General features: G+C 46.6%; 1 protein-coding gene across 1 annotated transcript in view; it reads right to left on the bottom strand.

Annotated features, from left to right (window-relative positions):
• The window catches only part of SPEG (striated muscle enriched protein kinase), an 80,590-nt gene that overhangs the window by 52,259 nt on the left and 12,629 nt on the right, over positions 1 to 15,702 (bottom strand). Inside the window, exons 4-6 of the mRNA XM_069104498.1 lie at positions 12,174 to 13,480; positions 11,053 to 11,196; positions 10,695 to 10,877 (exon numbers count right to left, since the gene is read on the bottom strand). Coding sequence (XP_068960599.1) covers positions 10,695 to 10,877; positions 11,053 to 11,196; positions 12,174 to 13,480 — 1,634 coding nt within the window. The remainder of the gene's footprint in view (positions 1 to 10,694; positions 10,878 to 11,052; positions 11,197 to 12,173; positions 13,481 to 15,702) is intronic.

Below are 15,702 nucleotides of genomic sequence, written 5' to 3'. Positions count from 1 at the left end.
GTGTTTAGACAATGGCTGAGAAGTGAGGGGAAGGAGATAGCAAAGAAGATTTAGGGTTAAAATACATAAGAGTAGCCCCTAAGCCCCCTCCCACCTCCGCACACCCCTGAGGTTGTCCTTTTATGGTATCTGTTCTATTCCAAGACTTCCCTTAATGTTCATTTACCCTGTATAAAAATGCTCCAGATCTGGTAGGGTGTGGAGGAGGGGACTATTTGACCCTTCTCCTTAACTCCCTAAAAATGTCTCTAGTCCTATAAATCCTTAAGGATAGTACTGTTTGGCAGCCCTACATAAAGCCCTACAGTGCCCCTCAGGGGCAGCTAGATGGCACAATGGAGTCAGGAAAACCAGAGTTCAAATATGACTTCAGCTGATTACTAGCTGTGTGACCCTGGGTAAGTCACTTAACCCTGTTTGCCTCAGTTCCTCATCTGTAAAATGAACTAGAGAAGGAAATAGCAAACCACTCCAGAATCTGTGCTAAGAAAACCCCAAATGGAGTCACGAAGAGTCAGGCACGAATAAATGACAATAAGCCTCCCCCTCACAACCAAAATCTGTAGCCATGGATTTAGAAGAGGTGCCCCAAACTATCGCCTACTACAGTCACGTCTATAGCCTGCTTCTGTTTCAGTCATCTCCTCTGTTTGCCTTGGGCAAATGCACCAAAAATTCCCTTCATCAAATTACCTTGATTATGCCTTGAAATCTCCCAGGCTGGTCTCCTGATCTAGGTCCCCTGATCTCTCCCCCTACTATCCTCCCCAAAACATACATGCACACACATACATACACATGCATGCACATACATGCTTTCTCTTTCCTATCACCTACATAGATCGCTAAATCCCATCTCTTGCATGATGGCCTTCCAGACTAAAAAGATTTACTTCAACTATAACAGGTCTTAACATTGGACTTCTCAGCCTTTCCAAACTGACCTCCTGGAGGCATTTTCCATTTATTTTATTCTTTTCATATATTTAGAACTGGGAAGAGACTTCAGGATCATCTAGACCAATCCTCTCGTTTCATAAATGAAGAACCAAGGGAAATTAGGTGATCACGAAGGTAGCAAGTGTTAGAGGCAGGATTTGATCCTGGGTCCTCTGTCCTTAACTCTTTCTACTCTCCCATACTGCCCCCCTCCATTTACTTGAAAATAGGAGAAACATTTGTTATGATCACCTTATTTTCCTTATTATTCATTTTTCTTGATATTCCCAATACATCATTTTTGTTGTTCAATTGTGTCTAATTCTTCATGACCCCATTTGGAGTTTTCTTGGCAGAGATACTGGAGTGGTTTGCCATTTCCTTCTCCAACTCATTTTACAGATGAGGAAACTGAGGCAAACAGGGTTAAGTGACTTGCCCAGGGTCACACAGCTAGTGACTGAGGCTGGAAGATGAGGCTCTATCCACTGCAGTGGAATCATGGAATTACAGCTGGCCGGGACCTTAAAGGCCACTGAATACAACCCCCTTATTTTGTGAAAAAGAGAATTGAGGCTGAGGGAGATTAGGTAGTAATTGCCCAGGGTCACGCAGCCAGTAGAGAAGATTAGATTTCAGATCTTCCTGATTCAGAGTCCAGCCCTTCACTCACTAGGTCACCAAGCTGTGCCTTCTAGGTCAGGGTGCTCAGACTGCAAGTTCACAAAAGGCAGAGGATGGGTATATAGAACTCAGTAGAGTTGGGGTTTGGGGTTTTCTTAGCAGAGATACTGGAGTGGTCTGCCATTGCCTTCTCCAGTTCATTTTACAGATGAGGAAACTGAGGCAAACAGGGTTAAGTGACCTGCCCAAGGTCACACAGCTAGTAAGTGTCTGAGGTCATATTTGAACTCAGGAGGATGAATCTTCATGACTCCAGACTCAGTACTCTGCACTATGGCTCCACCTAGCTGCCCCATCCCAGGTGGTACAGGAGACTAGAAGAAGATACATAGATATGAATGATAACCAGGGAAACTGACCAAAGAATCTCAGCATTGGAAAAAAAAAAAACCTTCACTGAACCTGAATCATAATCCCCCTCTCTACTATACCTGGCAAACAGATGGGGAGCCCACTGCATCCTTAGACAGCCCATTCCAATTCTGCATAGTTCTAATTTTTCAAAAAATTTTCTTAACATTGACCTGAAATAAGCTTCTCTTAAAATTCCACTCTGTACTCCTCATATTGTCTGAGGCCTCATAACTCTTCCATGTGACAATTTTTTCAAATATCTCAAGATAGCCATCATATGTCCTTAAGAGTTTTCATTCCACTGAGAGCTCAAAGTCATTCTCAGTGTGGTGATAATAGTTTCTACTCCTCTGACAGGTTGAGAAATCCCCAGTCAGCTTGTTCTCTCCCATCTAGAGGGAGCAGTGGATAGAGTACTTGTCCTGGAGTCAGGAAGACATGAGTTCAAGTTCAGTCTCAGACACCAGCTGTGTGACCCTGGACAAGTCATTTCACTGGTGTCTGCCCTAGTTTCCTCAACTATAAAATGGGGCTGTTCATAGCACCAACCTCTCAGGGTTGTCGTGAGGTCCAAAAAAGATGATATTTGTTCTTAGCCTGACACATAGTAGGCTCTTAATAAGTACTTATTTCTTTCCTTCTTTCTATCAATGATCTTTCTAGTTCATGGTAGAAACAAGAAAGGACCCAGGTCTTCTAACTCTTTCTGGTATACTCGGCTGCCACCCTGAAGCTCAGTTTTCCCGTCTATATAAGAGGTATAATAGCCCTAATTCTGCCTGCTTTCCATAGTGGATATGGACAGCACTTTGAAGAGCATAAACATTAGTTGCTGTTATGGGGAAATCAACGGCTGCCTGCTTAGCCAAAACACACTGAACCGTTTTAGGGAGGAATATGGCTAAGAAACATGAGAGAGCCAGGTCCGCTAACCCTCACATGGCCAGACACACTTCATTTATTGGTTCCCACACATATCTCTCCCTTCTCCCCTTGCATCAGGCTCACCACTGACCCTGGCTCCAATCTCTTTGGGTAAACACCCTGTAGGGAGTGGGGAAGCTGTCCTTGGCTGCCATAGCACAGAGAAAGAGGGAGGAAAAGAGGGAGTGTGGGAGCGAGTTGGCTCCCGGTAGGCCTTTTCTCGTAAGAGTCAAGGCTCTTTACAAATTCTATTTCCCATGTACCTACTACATCCTTTTAAGAGCTCTTCTGTACCCAGCCCCAGACCCTAGCCTGGGTCATTCTCCCCATCCACCCATACTGCCCACATACTGGCTCATTCTGTACTCCCTGAGCTCCAGGAGGCTGGCCGCACTCCAGGCCATTTGGCCCAAACACAGCCTTATAGGGTAAAGAAGGCTGCTTCCTCGAAGGCCACCAGACCAGAGCTGGACAGGAGCCTGACGCAGAAGCCCCTTCTCTTCTGCCTCCATAGGCTGATAGAACCATAACCTATCTGGACAATGACATCATCTAGACCGACCCCTTCATTTTACAGAGAGGGAAACTGAGGCCCAGAGAAATGAAATGACTTACCCAAGTCATTTAGGAACCAAGATGGGACTAGAACCCACATCTCCTGATTCCCAATCAAGTGCTCCTCCAAGTCACCCCAGAGATGTTTTTCTCTTATCATCACAAAAAGTTGTGGGGTGCAGTAGAGAAATCCCTAGTTCTATTATTTACTGTGTGACCTTAGGCAAATTATTCCTGGGCCTGGGGAAGCTTTCACGAAGTAAATGCAGATGGGCAAGAAACAGATCCAAAAATTGAAAAAACAAGAACAAAAACATAATTCCAGGGACAGCTAAGTGGCACAGTGAATAGAGCACGGGCCCTGGAGTCAGAAGAACCTGAGTTCAAATCTGACCTCAGACACTTTGACACACCTACTAGCTGTGTGACCTTGGGCAAGTCACTTAACCCCAATTGCCCTGCCTTCCCCCCTCAAAAAAAACAACAAACCATATGCAGACTACAGATATGTAGTAACTGATAACAACAGCAAGAGCAAAACCAGGCTACAGGAGGTGTCCAAAAGGTTCATGAAAACAAAAAAGGAAAATACAAATACTACCATCAGAAGCATGTATGTCTTTGGGGGCAGAATTAACAATGGGTAAATAACAGATGTCTACAGATACAGGAACAATTCTTTATAAGTTCAGGGGAGAGCTAGGTTTGTACCATTGCTTTGCTAGTCTTTCATATTTTCTTTTCTTACAATTTTGCTTTTTTATTTGAATGTACATAATTTACAAAAGAAGTTGAAAATAAAATAATTGGACTAGAAATTGGAGGTTCTTAAACTTTTGGGGGTCATGGTCTCTGGATAATGTTTTTAAATATGTAAAATACACAGGATAACAAAGAAAACCAGTTCTATTTAAATATACTTATCAGTTTGTTGGGTTTTGTTTTCTTTTTTTTAATTCATGGACCCTAGGTTAAGAATCGATCAGCTAGGTCAGGGTTGGGGAACCTGCTGCCTTAAGGCCACATTCGGTCTTCTAGGTCCTTGAATGTGGCCTTTTGAGTAAGTCCAAGTTTTACAGAACAAATTCTTTTTTTTTTAAGCAATCCGGGTTAAGTAAGTTGCTCAAGGTTACACGGCCAGTTATTTTTGTGTGGGTGCCGAGTATCTGAGGCCAGAACCAATCCCAGGTCTCCTGACGCTGGGACCAGTGCTCTTACTCACTGCACCACCTGGCTGCCCCCAAATTCTTTTATTAATCAGATTTGTTCTAGGAGGTTTGGATTTAGTCAAAGGGACACACTTAAGGACCTAGAGGGCTACATGTGGCCTCAAGGCCCCAGGTTCTCCACCCCTGAGCTAGACACACTCTAAGGGACCTTTCAGCTCTAAATTCTAGGTTAGTATCATTAGTAGGACTAAGTCTCCCAAGTAAGCCCTTCCAATTTCCTTGCATGGACAAGGCAGGCTTCTCAAGAGAGAAATGGCATGGACTTCTTGGCCAGACTGGATGCAGGGCAAGGGCAACAGAGACTTGGCCCAGGATGAGATCTGTGGACCATAGACCTTGGAGGAGAGTGTGGGGAGGAATTCCCAGAAAATATCCAGAGTATGCAAGGACAGTGGCTAGATGAGGGCTTCCAGAGACATGCACTGCTCCCTAACTACATTCACCACCATCCCTCACTTCAGTCTGGTCATTCTGAGTTTCTTCATGCAGACGCAGGTGTGTCTGAGCCAGGAAATGGCACCTCAAACCGTAGGGACTTCACTGGAATCTTGCTGAACTAGGATGAGGTAGAAACCAGTTCCATAGAGATATAGCAGCTCATAGGAATTTCCTATGAGGAAATGTCCCAGTCAGGAAAGAAGGGACTATCACTGACTGCTGACCCCTGGGTCATTCTAGCCAAAGTTTTTCGACCTTCTCTAAGGATAGAAGTACCCTTAGATGACAGTTTAATTAGGGTAATCCGGGATCTAGCTACGATTATCTCCCCAAATAACCATAGATCATGATGACAATAACAACAAAATTCTCAGATCTGATTATAACAAAATGGCCCCGAGGGTGATGGGGGAAGAAACAGGTCCCAGAGCCCCCTCTGTGAGGATCTCCTTGCTTCTTAATATGTCCAAACCCCAGCAAAGAAAGTAGTGCTAAAAAAAAAAAAAAAAGTCCCAGGATTTTATTAGGCCATTAAGGGAAAGTGCTACATCCAGGAAAAGAAGGCACAAAATGATTGAGGATGGTCATGTTACAAAGTTGCCGGGTTGCTCTACCATTTAATTTTCTCTGACCCTGCCTCCACCAGATTAAGGGGTTTTCACTCATCTCCTGGACCAGGGAAAGGAAGCCAGGAAGACCAAAGACTAGGAAGGAGGCAGGAAGGCAGCCCAGCCTGATGTGTCAGCACCTCCCCAGCCTTCTAGGCAACCTACATCTGTATTCCCGACGTCATTTGGCCCTGCCCAAGGCCTTGCATGTAGGCACGAAGCTCAAGGGAGTAGCTGTCGATGAGTTCTGGGCAGCAAAGAATTGCCTCATTTGAGGGATCATTGGGGGGCAAGAGGATACACCAGACTGCTCTTTGTGAGTGCTTCCTGCCTCCCTAACAGACCCACAATCCGGTCACTGGTAATTTTGTCTTCATATTCTCAACAATGAGGACCATGCCTTACATATATATAGTAGGTACTTAAGACAGACTTGTTCAGTTCAAATTAATTAAATGGTCTAAATCTAGCTTAGCTCTTTCCTTTCTACTTCCCAATGGACCCACAGTAGACACCGCCCAGAGGCAGGAACCAGTGCATAACGAAGAACAGAATCAAAGTTAAGTGGGAAGGAATTTCAATTTTTCACAAAAGTTTCTTCCCTTTTCAATTTATTTCCTTCCAAACTTGTAAAATTCCTTTGCTCTATAGACATCTAGAAAATAGCGGCAACATATACAGCCTATATCAAATTGCTTTCTGTCTTAAGGAAGAGGGAGGGAGAGAGAAAATTTGGAACTCAAAATTTTATTTTTTTAAAGGTTTAAATTTTTTAAGAGTTTTTTAAATTGCAGCAGATTTAGGAGAGGAAATAAGCTGCCCAGACATGACAATATTGCTGGAGTTCAAAGGGCAATGCAAGTTACACACAAGTCCATGCACCAAACCCAGAAAATCTATGTTTGAGACCACAAATTCCTAACTGCATGCACCGTAAGTAATTCTCTGACTCTGCTTCCTCATCTATAAAATGGGAATAATACCTGATACAAAAGAACTTTACAAATTCTAAAGGGGTACAAATATAAGTAGCATTATTATAATTATTTTGAAGGGTTTTTTTGAAGTGGGATAGCAGGGCAAGTGTGATTGAGTGACTTGCCCAAGGTCACACAGCTAGTAAGTGTTAAGAGTCTGAGGACTCAGGTCCTTCTGACTCCAGGACCAGTGTTCTATTCACTGTGCCACCTAGCCACCCTGATAATTATTGTTTTTTAGATGTCAAGTTGTTGGGATTTCAAAAAGAAGCCCACCATGTGGGAGATAGCTACACAGGGCTTGAGTCCCCCTGTCTCCAGTTCAGAAAATTCTGGGGTCAGAGTGGGACCCACAACTGACTGAAAACATGAAGAATTGGGAGAGAAGGCAAAAGAGAGGGAAAGATTCAGAAATGTGACTCAGAAAGAGCTGGTTCTTGAGGGAAAAACAATAATAAGCAAGAACTGAATAGGGAGCTTCAAATCCTAGAAAGATTTGTCTTCATATGGAAGATCAAAACCAGACATTCCTCATTCTCACCAAGGACACCATGAGTGATTTGTGATGAAACAGTAGCAGGGAGGGTGACCAGAAAACAGGAAGTTCTTCTGACAAGTAGATGACCACCCTGGGGGTTGCGTCTCCCACAAGGCTTATCAAATGGAAGAGGGCAGCTCACATATACAGTCTCTCCTACTTGACATCCACTTGTCCCCTGCCATCCAGATCCTATGAAATCTTCCCAGATAACTCCAGCCCTCTCTGTCCTATCTTGTTCTAGAAGAGTCCATCTCCCCAACCAGACTCCTCAGAGGCAGGGACAATTACGGCAAGGCCTTTCGAATCCCTACACGAGGCCCTATACGGCATTGGTCACGGAGTAGGTCCTCTGAATTCAATACTTGCTTAATTGAATTGCCTGCGTGGTACAAATTAGGATGGGCCTTGTACTTTCACCTCAGTAGAAAGAAACTGGGCTATGCCCAAAAGAAGCTGGGCTGAGGCCAAGTAAGGATTTTTCATAAAAATAGAAAACAAGGTGACCTCCACTTAAGGCTATTACATTTTTGCTCTGAGCTCTTTCAGCTGTCCCATCCCTGGGGCTCTGGGTTGGGTGGGGGGGCCGATGCTAAGGAGATGCTCTGAGGCTGGGCTTTTCGGTACTTGTCTAGAGGCAGGAGGAGAGAAGAAATGACCTTAGAAGGGTATGACTAACTTAAGGTAGATTTTTTATTGGAGGTAGAGATGAAAGAAACCCTTCTTCCGCAATTCTATGCCACTCCCAAGGCCCGAATGAATCTGTCTCTTCCTTTAGGAAGCTCCCCCAAGTTCAAACTTAGATGAGATTAAGGAGATTTATGTTGTTATTGTTTAGTCATGTCCGAAGTTATATGACCCTGTGGAGTAGTCTATCATTTCCTTCTCCAGTGTGTTAAGGAATATTAAGGGACCCCCTGAACTTGTCTTTGTGAATTGCCATAGTTTCCTGAAACAATGGACCCAACATCCCCAATTTACAGACGAGGAGCAGAGGCAAATGGGTATTAAGTGACTTGCCCAAAATCATGTAGCTAGTAAGTGTCTGAGGCCAGATTTGAACTCAGATCTTCCTGACTCCAGGTATGGCTGTTCTATCCACTAAAAAATCCACTAGCTTCAAACAAGGTCTGGCTGACTCTTTGTCAGGAATGCCGCAGGGATTATTCCCATTACAGTATGGGTCAGACTAGATGACCTTAAAGGTCCCTTCTAATTCTAAGATTCCACAATTTAATTAGGGTTCACTTAGTACAATTCTGTCATAGTTCTGCAGCTATGGATAAGTCCTTAAGCCTCTCTGGGCCTCAGTTTCCTCATAATAACACAGACATTACCAGGACTTGAAGGTTTATAAACATTAGCAGTATGAACTTCACAAGGATTTCAGAGAGAAATTCATTCTTAACTTAAAACTTGTAAGTTACTATGATAAGAACTTCCAGTAGGGCTAAATTCACCCAGGGCTGCCTAGCTAGTGTGATTTGAAGGGTACTCTGTTCATTCTCTAAAAAATCTCCATTAAAATATGTTTTGCAGGTTAGTACATGTATCACCTATATAAAATTGCTTCCCATCTCAGGAAGAGGAAAGGATAGGGAAAGAGCAAGAGAATTTGGAACTCAAAATTTTTTTAAATGAATGTTAAAAATTGTTTTTGCATATAATTGGGAAAAATAAAATATTGTTCAAAAAAATCTGCATTAGTAATGGAAGCTACTGGGACTTCCTCCTGCCTGTGTAACCTTGAACAAAACACTCCAACTTCTGGGGTCAAACCCTTGAGGAAACTGAGGCCCAGAGGGACAGTAGCTTGCCCAAGGTCACACAGGTAATGAGTAACAGAACCTGGAAAAAGAAATAGACCTTAGAGACCATCTAGAAAAACCTCTTTCCACAGATGAGGGAACTTCAAACCTGTAGGGGGAAGAGATCTAGGACTATAGAAAATCAGCCCAGGGGCAGCTAGGTGGTGCAATGAATAGAGCACTGGCCCTGGAGTCAGGTGGACCTGAGTTCAAATCCAGCCTCAGACACTTAACACAAAATTAGCCATGTGACCTTAGGCAACTCACTTAATACCAATTGCCCTACCTTCCCCCCTCCAAAAAGCAAAAAAATAATCAGGCCCAGAAGGATGAATTCTTAGGGATCTTCCCCACCCCTGTAAAAATCTAGACCAACCTGTTTACTGAACAGAGGAGGAAACAAGAGCCAAGAGAAGGGAAGCTGTTTGCCCAAGGTCACACAGACAGTACATGGCTTAGGATCATAGGCTAATGAGTCTATGAGACTCTTTGATGAGAACTCAGAAGCAAGCAAGTCCAATCTTCTCATTTTACAGATGAGAAAACTGAGGTCAAGGTAGTGACTTGTCCAATGTCACACAAGAAGCAAAGCCTAGAAAGAAAGAAAAGTTTATCTCCCTCACCTAGGCAAAGAAAGCTAGCTGGAGGGATCTGAAGACCTCAAAGGGCTAGAGAGGAATGATGGTATCAAAGGCTGATACAAGGGATTCAGGCCTATAAATAAAAACTCCCAGAGAAAATTCTTCAAGCTCAGCTGGTGTACCATGTCCCTTCTCACATTTCTTTACAAAACCGAAAACTCCAGCAAATTCCTAGTACGAATGACCTCATCTGATCTATTCCTTCTTTGAGAGGAGAGAATTCTAAATAAGTGAACCCTGGGGACCTGGTGATACCAAAATCGGGGAAAGCAGGGTTCCGGAAAGGGAGGTACAAGGACATTCATAGAGTTTACAGTCTCATATCCATTCTGGAGACTCAGTTATAGGATAGTAGATTTAGAGTTGGAAGGAACCATCAAAACCAACATCCTCTTTACAGATGAAGGAAGAAGGTACACAAAGATTAAGTGATTTGCTCGGGGTCACACAGCTAGTAAGTAGCTGAGGCCAGATTTGAACCCACATCATCCTGACTCCAAGGCCAGAGCCCAATCTATAACACAAAGTTGCCTCTCATAGATTTAGAACTGGAAGGGACATCAGGGGCCATCTAGTCTAGCTCCCTCACTTTGCAAATGAAGAACTGAGGTCTAAAAAGCGTAAGCGATTTGTCCAAAATCACAAAGAATTTGAACCCAGGTCCTCTCCATTCAAATTTAGCCTTCTTCCCACTGTATCACAGCAAAGTAGAGATATTTTTAAATGTTTTTTCATTGGTTTACTGGTATCTGAAATTAAATTTTCATTAAATACACACACATATAAACACACATATATACATATACATACATACATACATTTTTCTTAAAGCTTCAATTCTAAGTTCATAACTGGCCATAGTAGTTAAACTATCATGGTGGCCCTTATCAAGAGTTCCTGACTCAAGAAGAGAGTTATACCATTTCCCCCACTTCCCCCAACCCTGCCCCAAAAACAAAAACAAAGAGTTCCCAACCCCCTCCCTTGCCAGATCCCTACCAGGTTCAACAGAGAGTGAGGCATTGCAGCTGGCCTGGCCCAACTCATTGGTGGCGGTGATGGTGTAGTGACCAGCATCGACTAACTGGGCTTCCTGCAGCAACAGAGTGTGCCGCTCACCTTCAGCTCGGATGAGGACCCGATCACTGCTCTGGAGGGTTGTGCCATCTTTTTGCCAAGACACTTCAATGAAAGCATCAGAAACAGGTCACTCTGGGACCCTCAGCCCCTCATTGCTGCTTCTCCTAGGGGTCTCTAGAGGGAGCAGGACAAAGCAGGAAAATATCCCTCCCCAAAAGCCCTTGGCTTCCTCTTCTCCTCCCACTCACACATTCCAAGCCCCCATCCCAGGGCTCACCTTGGGCTGGGGGGTTGGCTGTGACAATACATTTGAGCATTGTGTCGAACCCTGGAGCCACCACCACACTCTGCAATGGTATCTCAAAGACAGGAGCTTCCAAGGGTTCCTCTCCAGCTGAGACATAGGACTCATCCGAGGACTCTAGGGACACATAAGCATTCACAGAATCAACAAAGATGTACAAAGCATTCACTGTATCTGCTACATTGTACTGTACAAGCTGTTGCGGGGGATACAAGGTATCACCTACAGTCCCTACCCTCAAGTAGTTTATAGCCTAGTTAGGGAGAAAAGACATGAAAATGAAAAATTAAAAATCAATACAAGGGTTCAACAAGAGAACAAAGGGCCACCAAATAAGAGGCATAAGTAGCCAGTGCCCTGGTTGGGAAGATTTCATGAAGAACCAGGGAATTTGGAAGAGCCCTGAAGGAAGCAGAGGGAAGCAGAGGGGGAAAGACTTTTCAATTTGAGAGAATGATATCTCCCCAACAGCCTTACACATTATTGGTGCTCAATAAATACTCAGTGACTTTTAAGGGTCTTTATTTAACTACGATTTCTCCTTTTTTCTCTCATAGACTCTGGGTTCCAGGCTCTAAACAGTAGCACCCCAGCAAACACCCAACCATAGCCAGTTGCCTCTGGGTATTTCATCAAACATAACTTAGCAGAAAGAAAGAAAAAATGAGGGGGCAATCTGAATGGTCTGCACCTTGTCTTTTGCCCAATTCTCATCTCCAACCCACCCCCACCAGAAAATCACTTCTATTTGGGGAAGACTGAAAGAGGTAGGAATGGTGTACAGGAGGAAAAAATGGAGATTCTACCAGGTTTGGAGAATATGGAGAGAGCACTGGCATATGTGCCCTGCTCTTTCTTGGCCTCACTTGCTCTATACCAGTAGCTAGCATTGGCATGAAACCCCACAAGACATTCCACTGGGAGGAGTCCATTTTCTCAACCACTTAAAAGCTTAAAAGACTGATTTGCCTTCCCTGAGAAACTGCCCTCTTTGGAAAATTCAAGAGGCTAAAAGGACTCCCTCAAAAGAAAATTCACCTCAGAAAATTCTCCACAGTCTCCCATGTTCCCTGATACCCCCTGCAGGACCATACCAAGGTCAGGTGAGGTAGGCCGGGTCCGATGATGGCCTTTACCCTTGCTACGGGGCACTCGACGATCCCAGGCCCCCCAGGGTCCATCCTCCTCTGGGCCTCTCCGTAATCTCTTCTCTGCCTCAGGCCCAGGCTGGTTCTTTTCCAGGTTTGGGGGGATGGCAGTCCCCTCTGGCTCAGGCATGGCCCAGGGTAAGAAGCGTACAGCTTGCATGGGGGGATCCCGCTTCCGGCCTAGATGTGCTTTTGTCCTGGGCTCAGGGGGCTCCGGGCTCCTGGATTCCTGAATAGCCCTCCCCCGAGTAAGTGGGAACTGTTCTCTCCGACGAACCTCTTGCTGGTGGCCTTCACCAAGCTCTGTCCTGCCCGCCAGCCCTCGGCCTCTGGCCACAGTGGACCCCTTTCCTGCTGCCTCCTCTCCAACCTTCCCCACGCTGCTCAGCGCCAGCTGCTGGATAGTGGAGGTGCTCTCTGGTGGGGGAGTCTTTGGGGCAGAGGGGCTAGAGAACAGGGGAGGCTCCGCTGGGTCCCGGGGCGATGGGGCCCTCTGCAATGTGGACCGCAGGGACTCATGAGATCGAACTAGCTCCTCCCTGGAGGCAGAGCGCCGGATGCGCCCCAGCTCCTGGGCAAAGCGGAGCTCAAGGTCAAGGGCGGGGCTGGGGCTACGCTGCCGAACCCGTTCGTCCAGTGAGGCTGCCTTCTGCCGAAATGCCCAGCGCCTCTCTGCCACAGTGCCTAGCTCACCTCGTGATCCATCCCGTAACTCTTCCCTTGAGGTCCCTGGTGTGTCCCACTGCCCGCTTTCGGCCTTTGGCTGATCCAGGGATCGAGCCTTCCGCAAGGGAACCCATGCCCTCAGAGGAACTGGGGAATCACTCTTCTCCAGGCTGCGCCGACGCTCCTCGAAAAACTGCAGCTTGTCTAAGATCCTGGAGCCAGCCCGCACCAAGCGCGGGGAGCAGCGCACCCCAGAAAGGCGGCCTGAAGCTTCACTCAGAGGTGTCTGGGAGCGAGACTCCAGGGTGCCGGGCAGCGAGGGCCCTGATGACTTGGGCTTCTTCCCCCTCTTCTCTTCCAACTCTTCCAGCGGCCCTAGCTCCTGAGGCTTCCTCGGGGGCAAGGTGGGGGTGGCAGAGGGCTGTGTGCCAGCTCCAGGAGGCAGCCGTTTCCCCACCCTAGGAGAGGGTGGTGGGAGCAGAGCCGATTTGGAAGGAGGTGGTTGGGCAGCTCGTCTTGGAGCTTCACTGGCAGTCTGGGGCTGAGGGTCAGGGTCCTCTCTTCGAAGCCCACCCTGTGGCACACTGCTGCAAACCAAGTCAGAAAGAGTGAGCTGGCATTAGGAATGGGGCTTCTACATACAGATTCTGGAAAAGCTGCAGAGGGCAGGAGCCCAAAGGGAAGGAAGATGGGACATCCTAGGGTTGAACAACCACTGGGACCCCATTGATTGCTGTGTGCAGGCTGCAGCCAGAGCTGGAACTTGGGCCTAGGCGGGGTCCTTGGGAGACAGAGGCTGGCTCTGAGTATTAGGGACCAAGCTGGAGGAAGAAAGGTATAAACTCCAGACACGAAAAATCATTTGGCCCCAGTAATCCTGGCCAGCCTTCTCTCCCCAGCCACCAAAGCTGGCAAGCAGCAGAGACAGAACTGAACAAGAGGTAAAGTAAAGAATGAGGCTGAGGATCTGAAGGATGAAGTGAGGGAGGGAAAGGAGAGAAAGAGGCTGAGCTTGGTGGAAGACCTGAAGAGAATGAAACCCTTTCAGACCTGCCACCAGGCACTCCCATTTTCAACCATGATATTCTCCCCTCCACTGCAGCTCCTAAGAGGAGTGGTATCTCATTGCCTTTGCCTCACTAACCCCAGTCACAATCCTTTCAGAGAAATGGATCAGTAATCGTTCAACGATTGGGGGCAGTGCACACAGCTGGTATGGGTGCTCCCAGGGCCCATCCCCAATATCACAGTCACTAGTGGACTTTGGGACTTTCATTGATCATCCCTGGGCCCTTCAGAATCTCAAGCTCCTACCACAGGCAGCAATTCTTTGCCAACATGGGGTACTCCTACAAGGACTTCTTCTAGGGAAATACAATTTACTTTTAGTCTCTTGGAGTCCTGCACCCACATATTTAAGAATCCCCCAAATGGAGAAGGGTTAAAGAAATTATCAGACTGAAAGAGGCTGAGGGTATGACTACAAAAGGACCAGTCAAGACCTCTGGCCAACAGGATCTTGATGGCCCAAGGTCTTTGATTTCCAGTTCTTGCTTCTCAGGCCTCCATTGGACCTAAAGTTGCCCACATCAGCTCTACAGCGTCTCTGTTAAAACACTACTAAAATGAGACCATCTGAAGAGGAAACATAGTAGGCATGCTTCCCAAAAAAAAGGCCAGAACATCTTTTGGGGGGCACCCTTCCTAGGTCTTATCACCCCCAATTCAGGGCCATTACAGTAGTAGAAACCACAATATATGTGGCAGCCTGACTGCCTGACCCCTGGGTGCTAGTGCCAAGCCTCTGATGGAGGGGTGAATACAATGATGGAGTCAATGGGGGAGGGTTACAAGGTGCCTTGAGGGAGACAAGACTAGAAATAACATCACAACAGGAATACAGAGCATTCTGGGAAGAAGATGAGGGAGGGTTGGTTTGTCTCAGAGGAGGATGTATTTATGAGGTAGGGAATCCCATTGAGTTATCCCAGGAAATGGAAGGTGGCATAGAGAGACAAGGGGCCAGAGTTGAGAAGGCCTTTTTACTGGCAACTCTGCTCCAGGCCCACCTCCAGGCTGGTCTCTGTGCCACAGACATTGCTAAGGAAATGGGTGCCTGGGAGGTTGCCATGGTAACTCCAGGCTCTGGCTGGGGCCTTGTTGAAGGAAGCCACAGGAGCCGGCATGTCCGAGCAGAAGGGCCACCTAGCTAATGCTATTAGGACAAGTCTCCCCTAGATCAGAAAGGTCCCCCTACCACTTCATCCCTATCCCACCAACCACCTCACCCATCTCCAAAACAACCCTCCTTCCCTTGCCCTTGCCAACAACAACCACTCTCCCCCCTCATCCTCCCAACCCATCCCTAGATCCAAACAAAACCTTCCATATCACTAGTTGCCCCCCACCCATCTCCTAAAATGCTACCCCCCCATCCCAGCACCAGACACCCCCACCACCTTCCACAGTACCCCCATTGTATAATCCTGTACTCCTTTCCCAGAATAGCTTCCCATAGCAGGCCACCCCACCCCAACCCCTCCCTGCCCTTTCCTTCAAGAACAGCCCCATGCCAATCCTTCTTCACCCCCAGACCGTGCCATCCCCCAAAAGGAGGGAGAACTTTCCTCTCACCTCACCTTCCTGAACCTGCCTCTTCTCCTCTCCCCTGCCCCACCCAGACTTCCCCTTGTCCCCTTTTCCCCTGCTTCCTGCCGTGCTCTCTCCCTCTGCCCCTCCTGCCCTCCCTCATTCCCCTTCTGTCTGCCCTACCACCTCGCTCTTCTCTTTCCCAGCAGCTCTCTTCCCT

The sequence above is a fragment of the Petaurus breviceps genome, unplaced genomic scaffold (assembly GCF_028583685.1).
Source record: "Petaurus breviceps papuanus isolate PSGF00001 unplaced genomic scaffold, PetGlider_PUasm1.0 688, whole genome shotgun sequence".
Lineage (NCBI taxonomy): Eukaryota > Metazoa > Chordata > Mammalia > Diprotodontia > Petauridae > Petaurus > Petaurus breviceps.
This window is presented reverse-complemented; position numbering and strand designations above follow the sequence as displayed.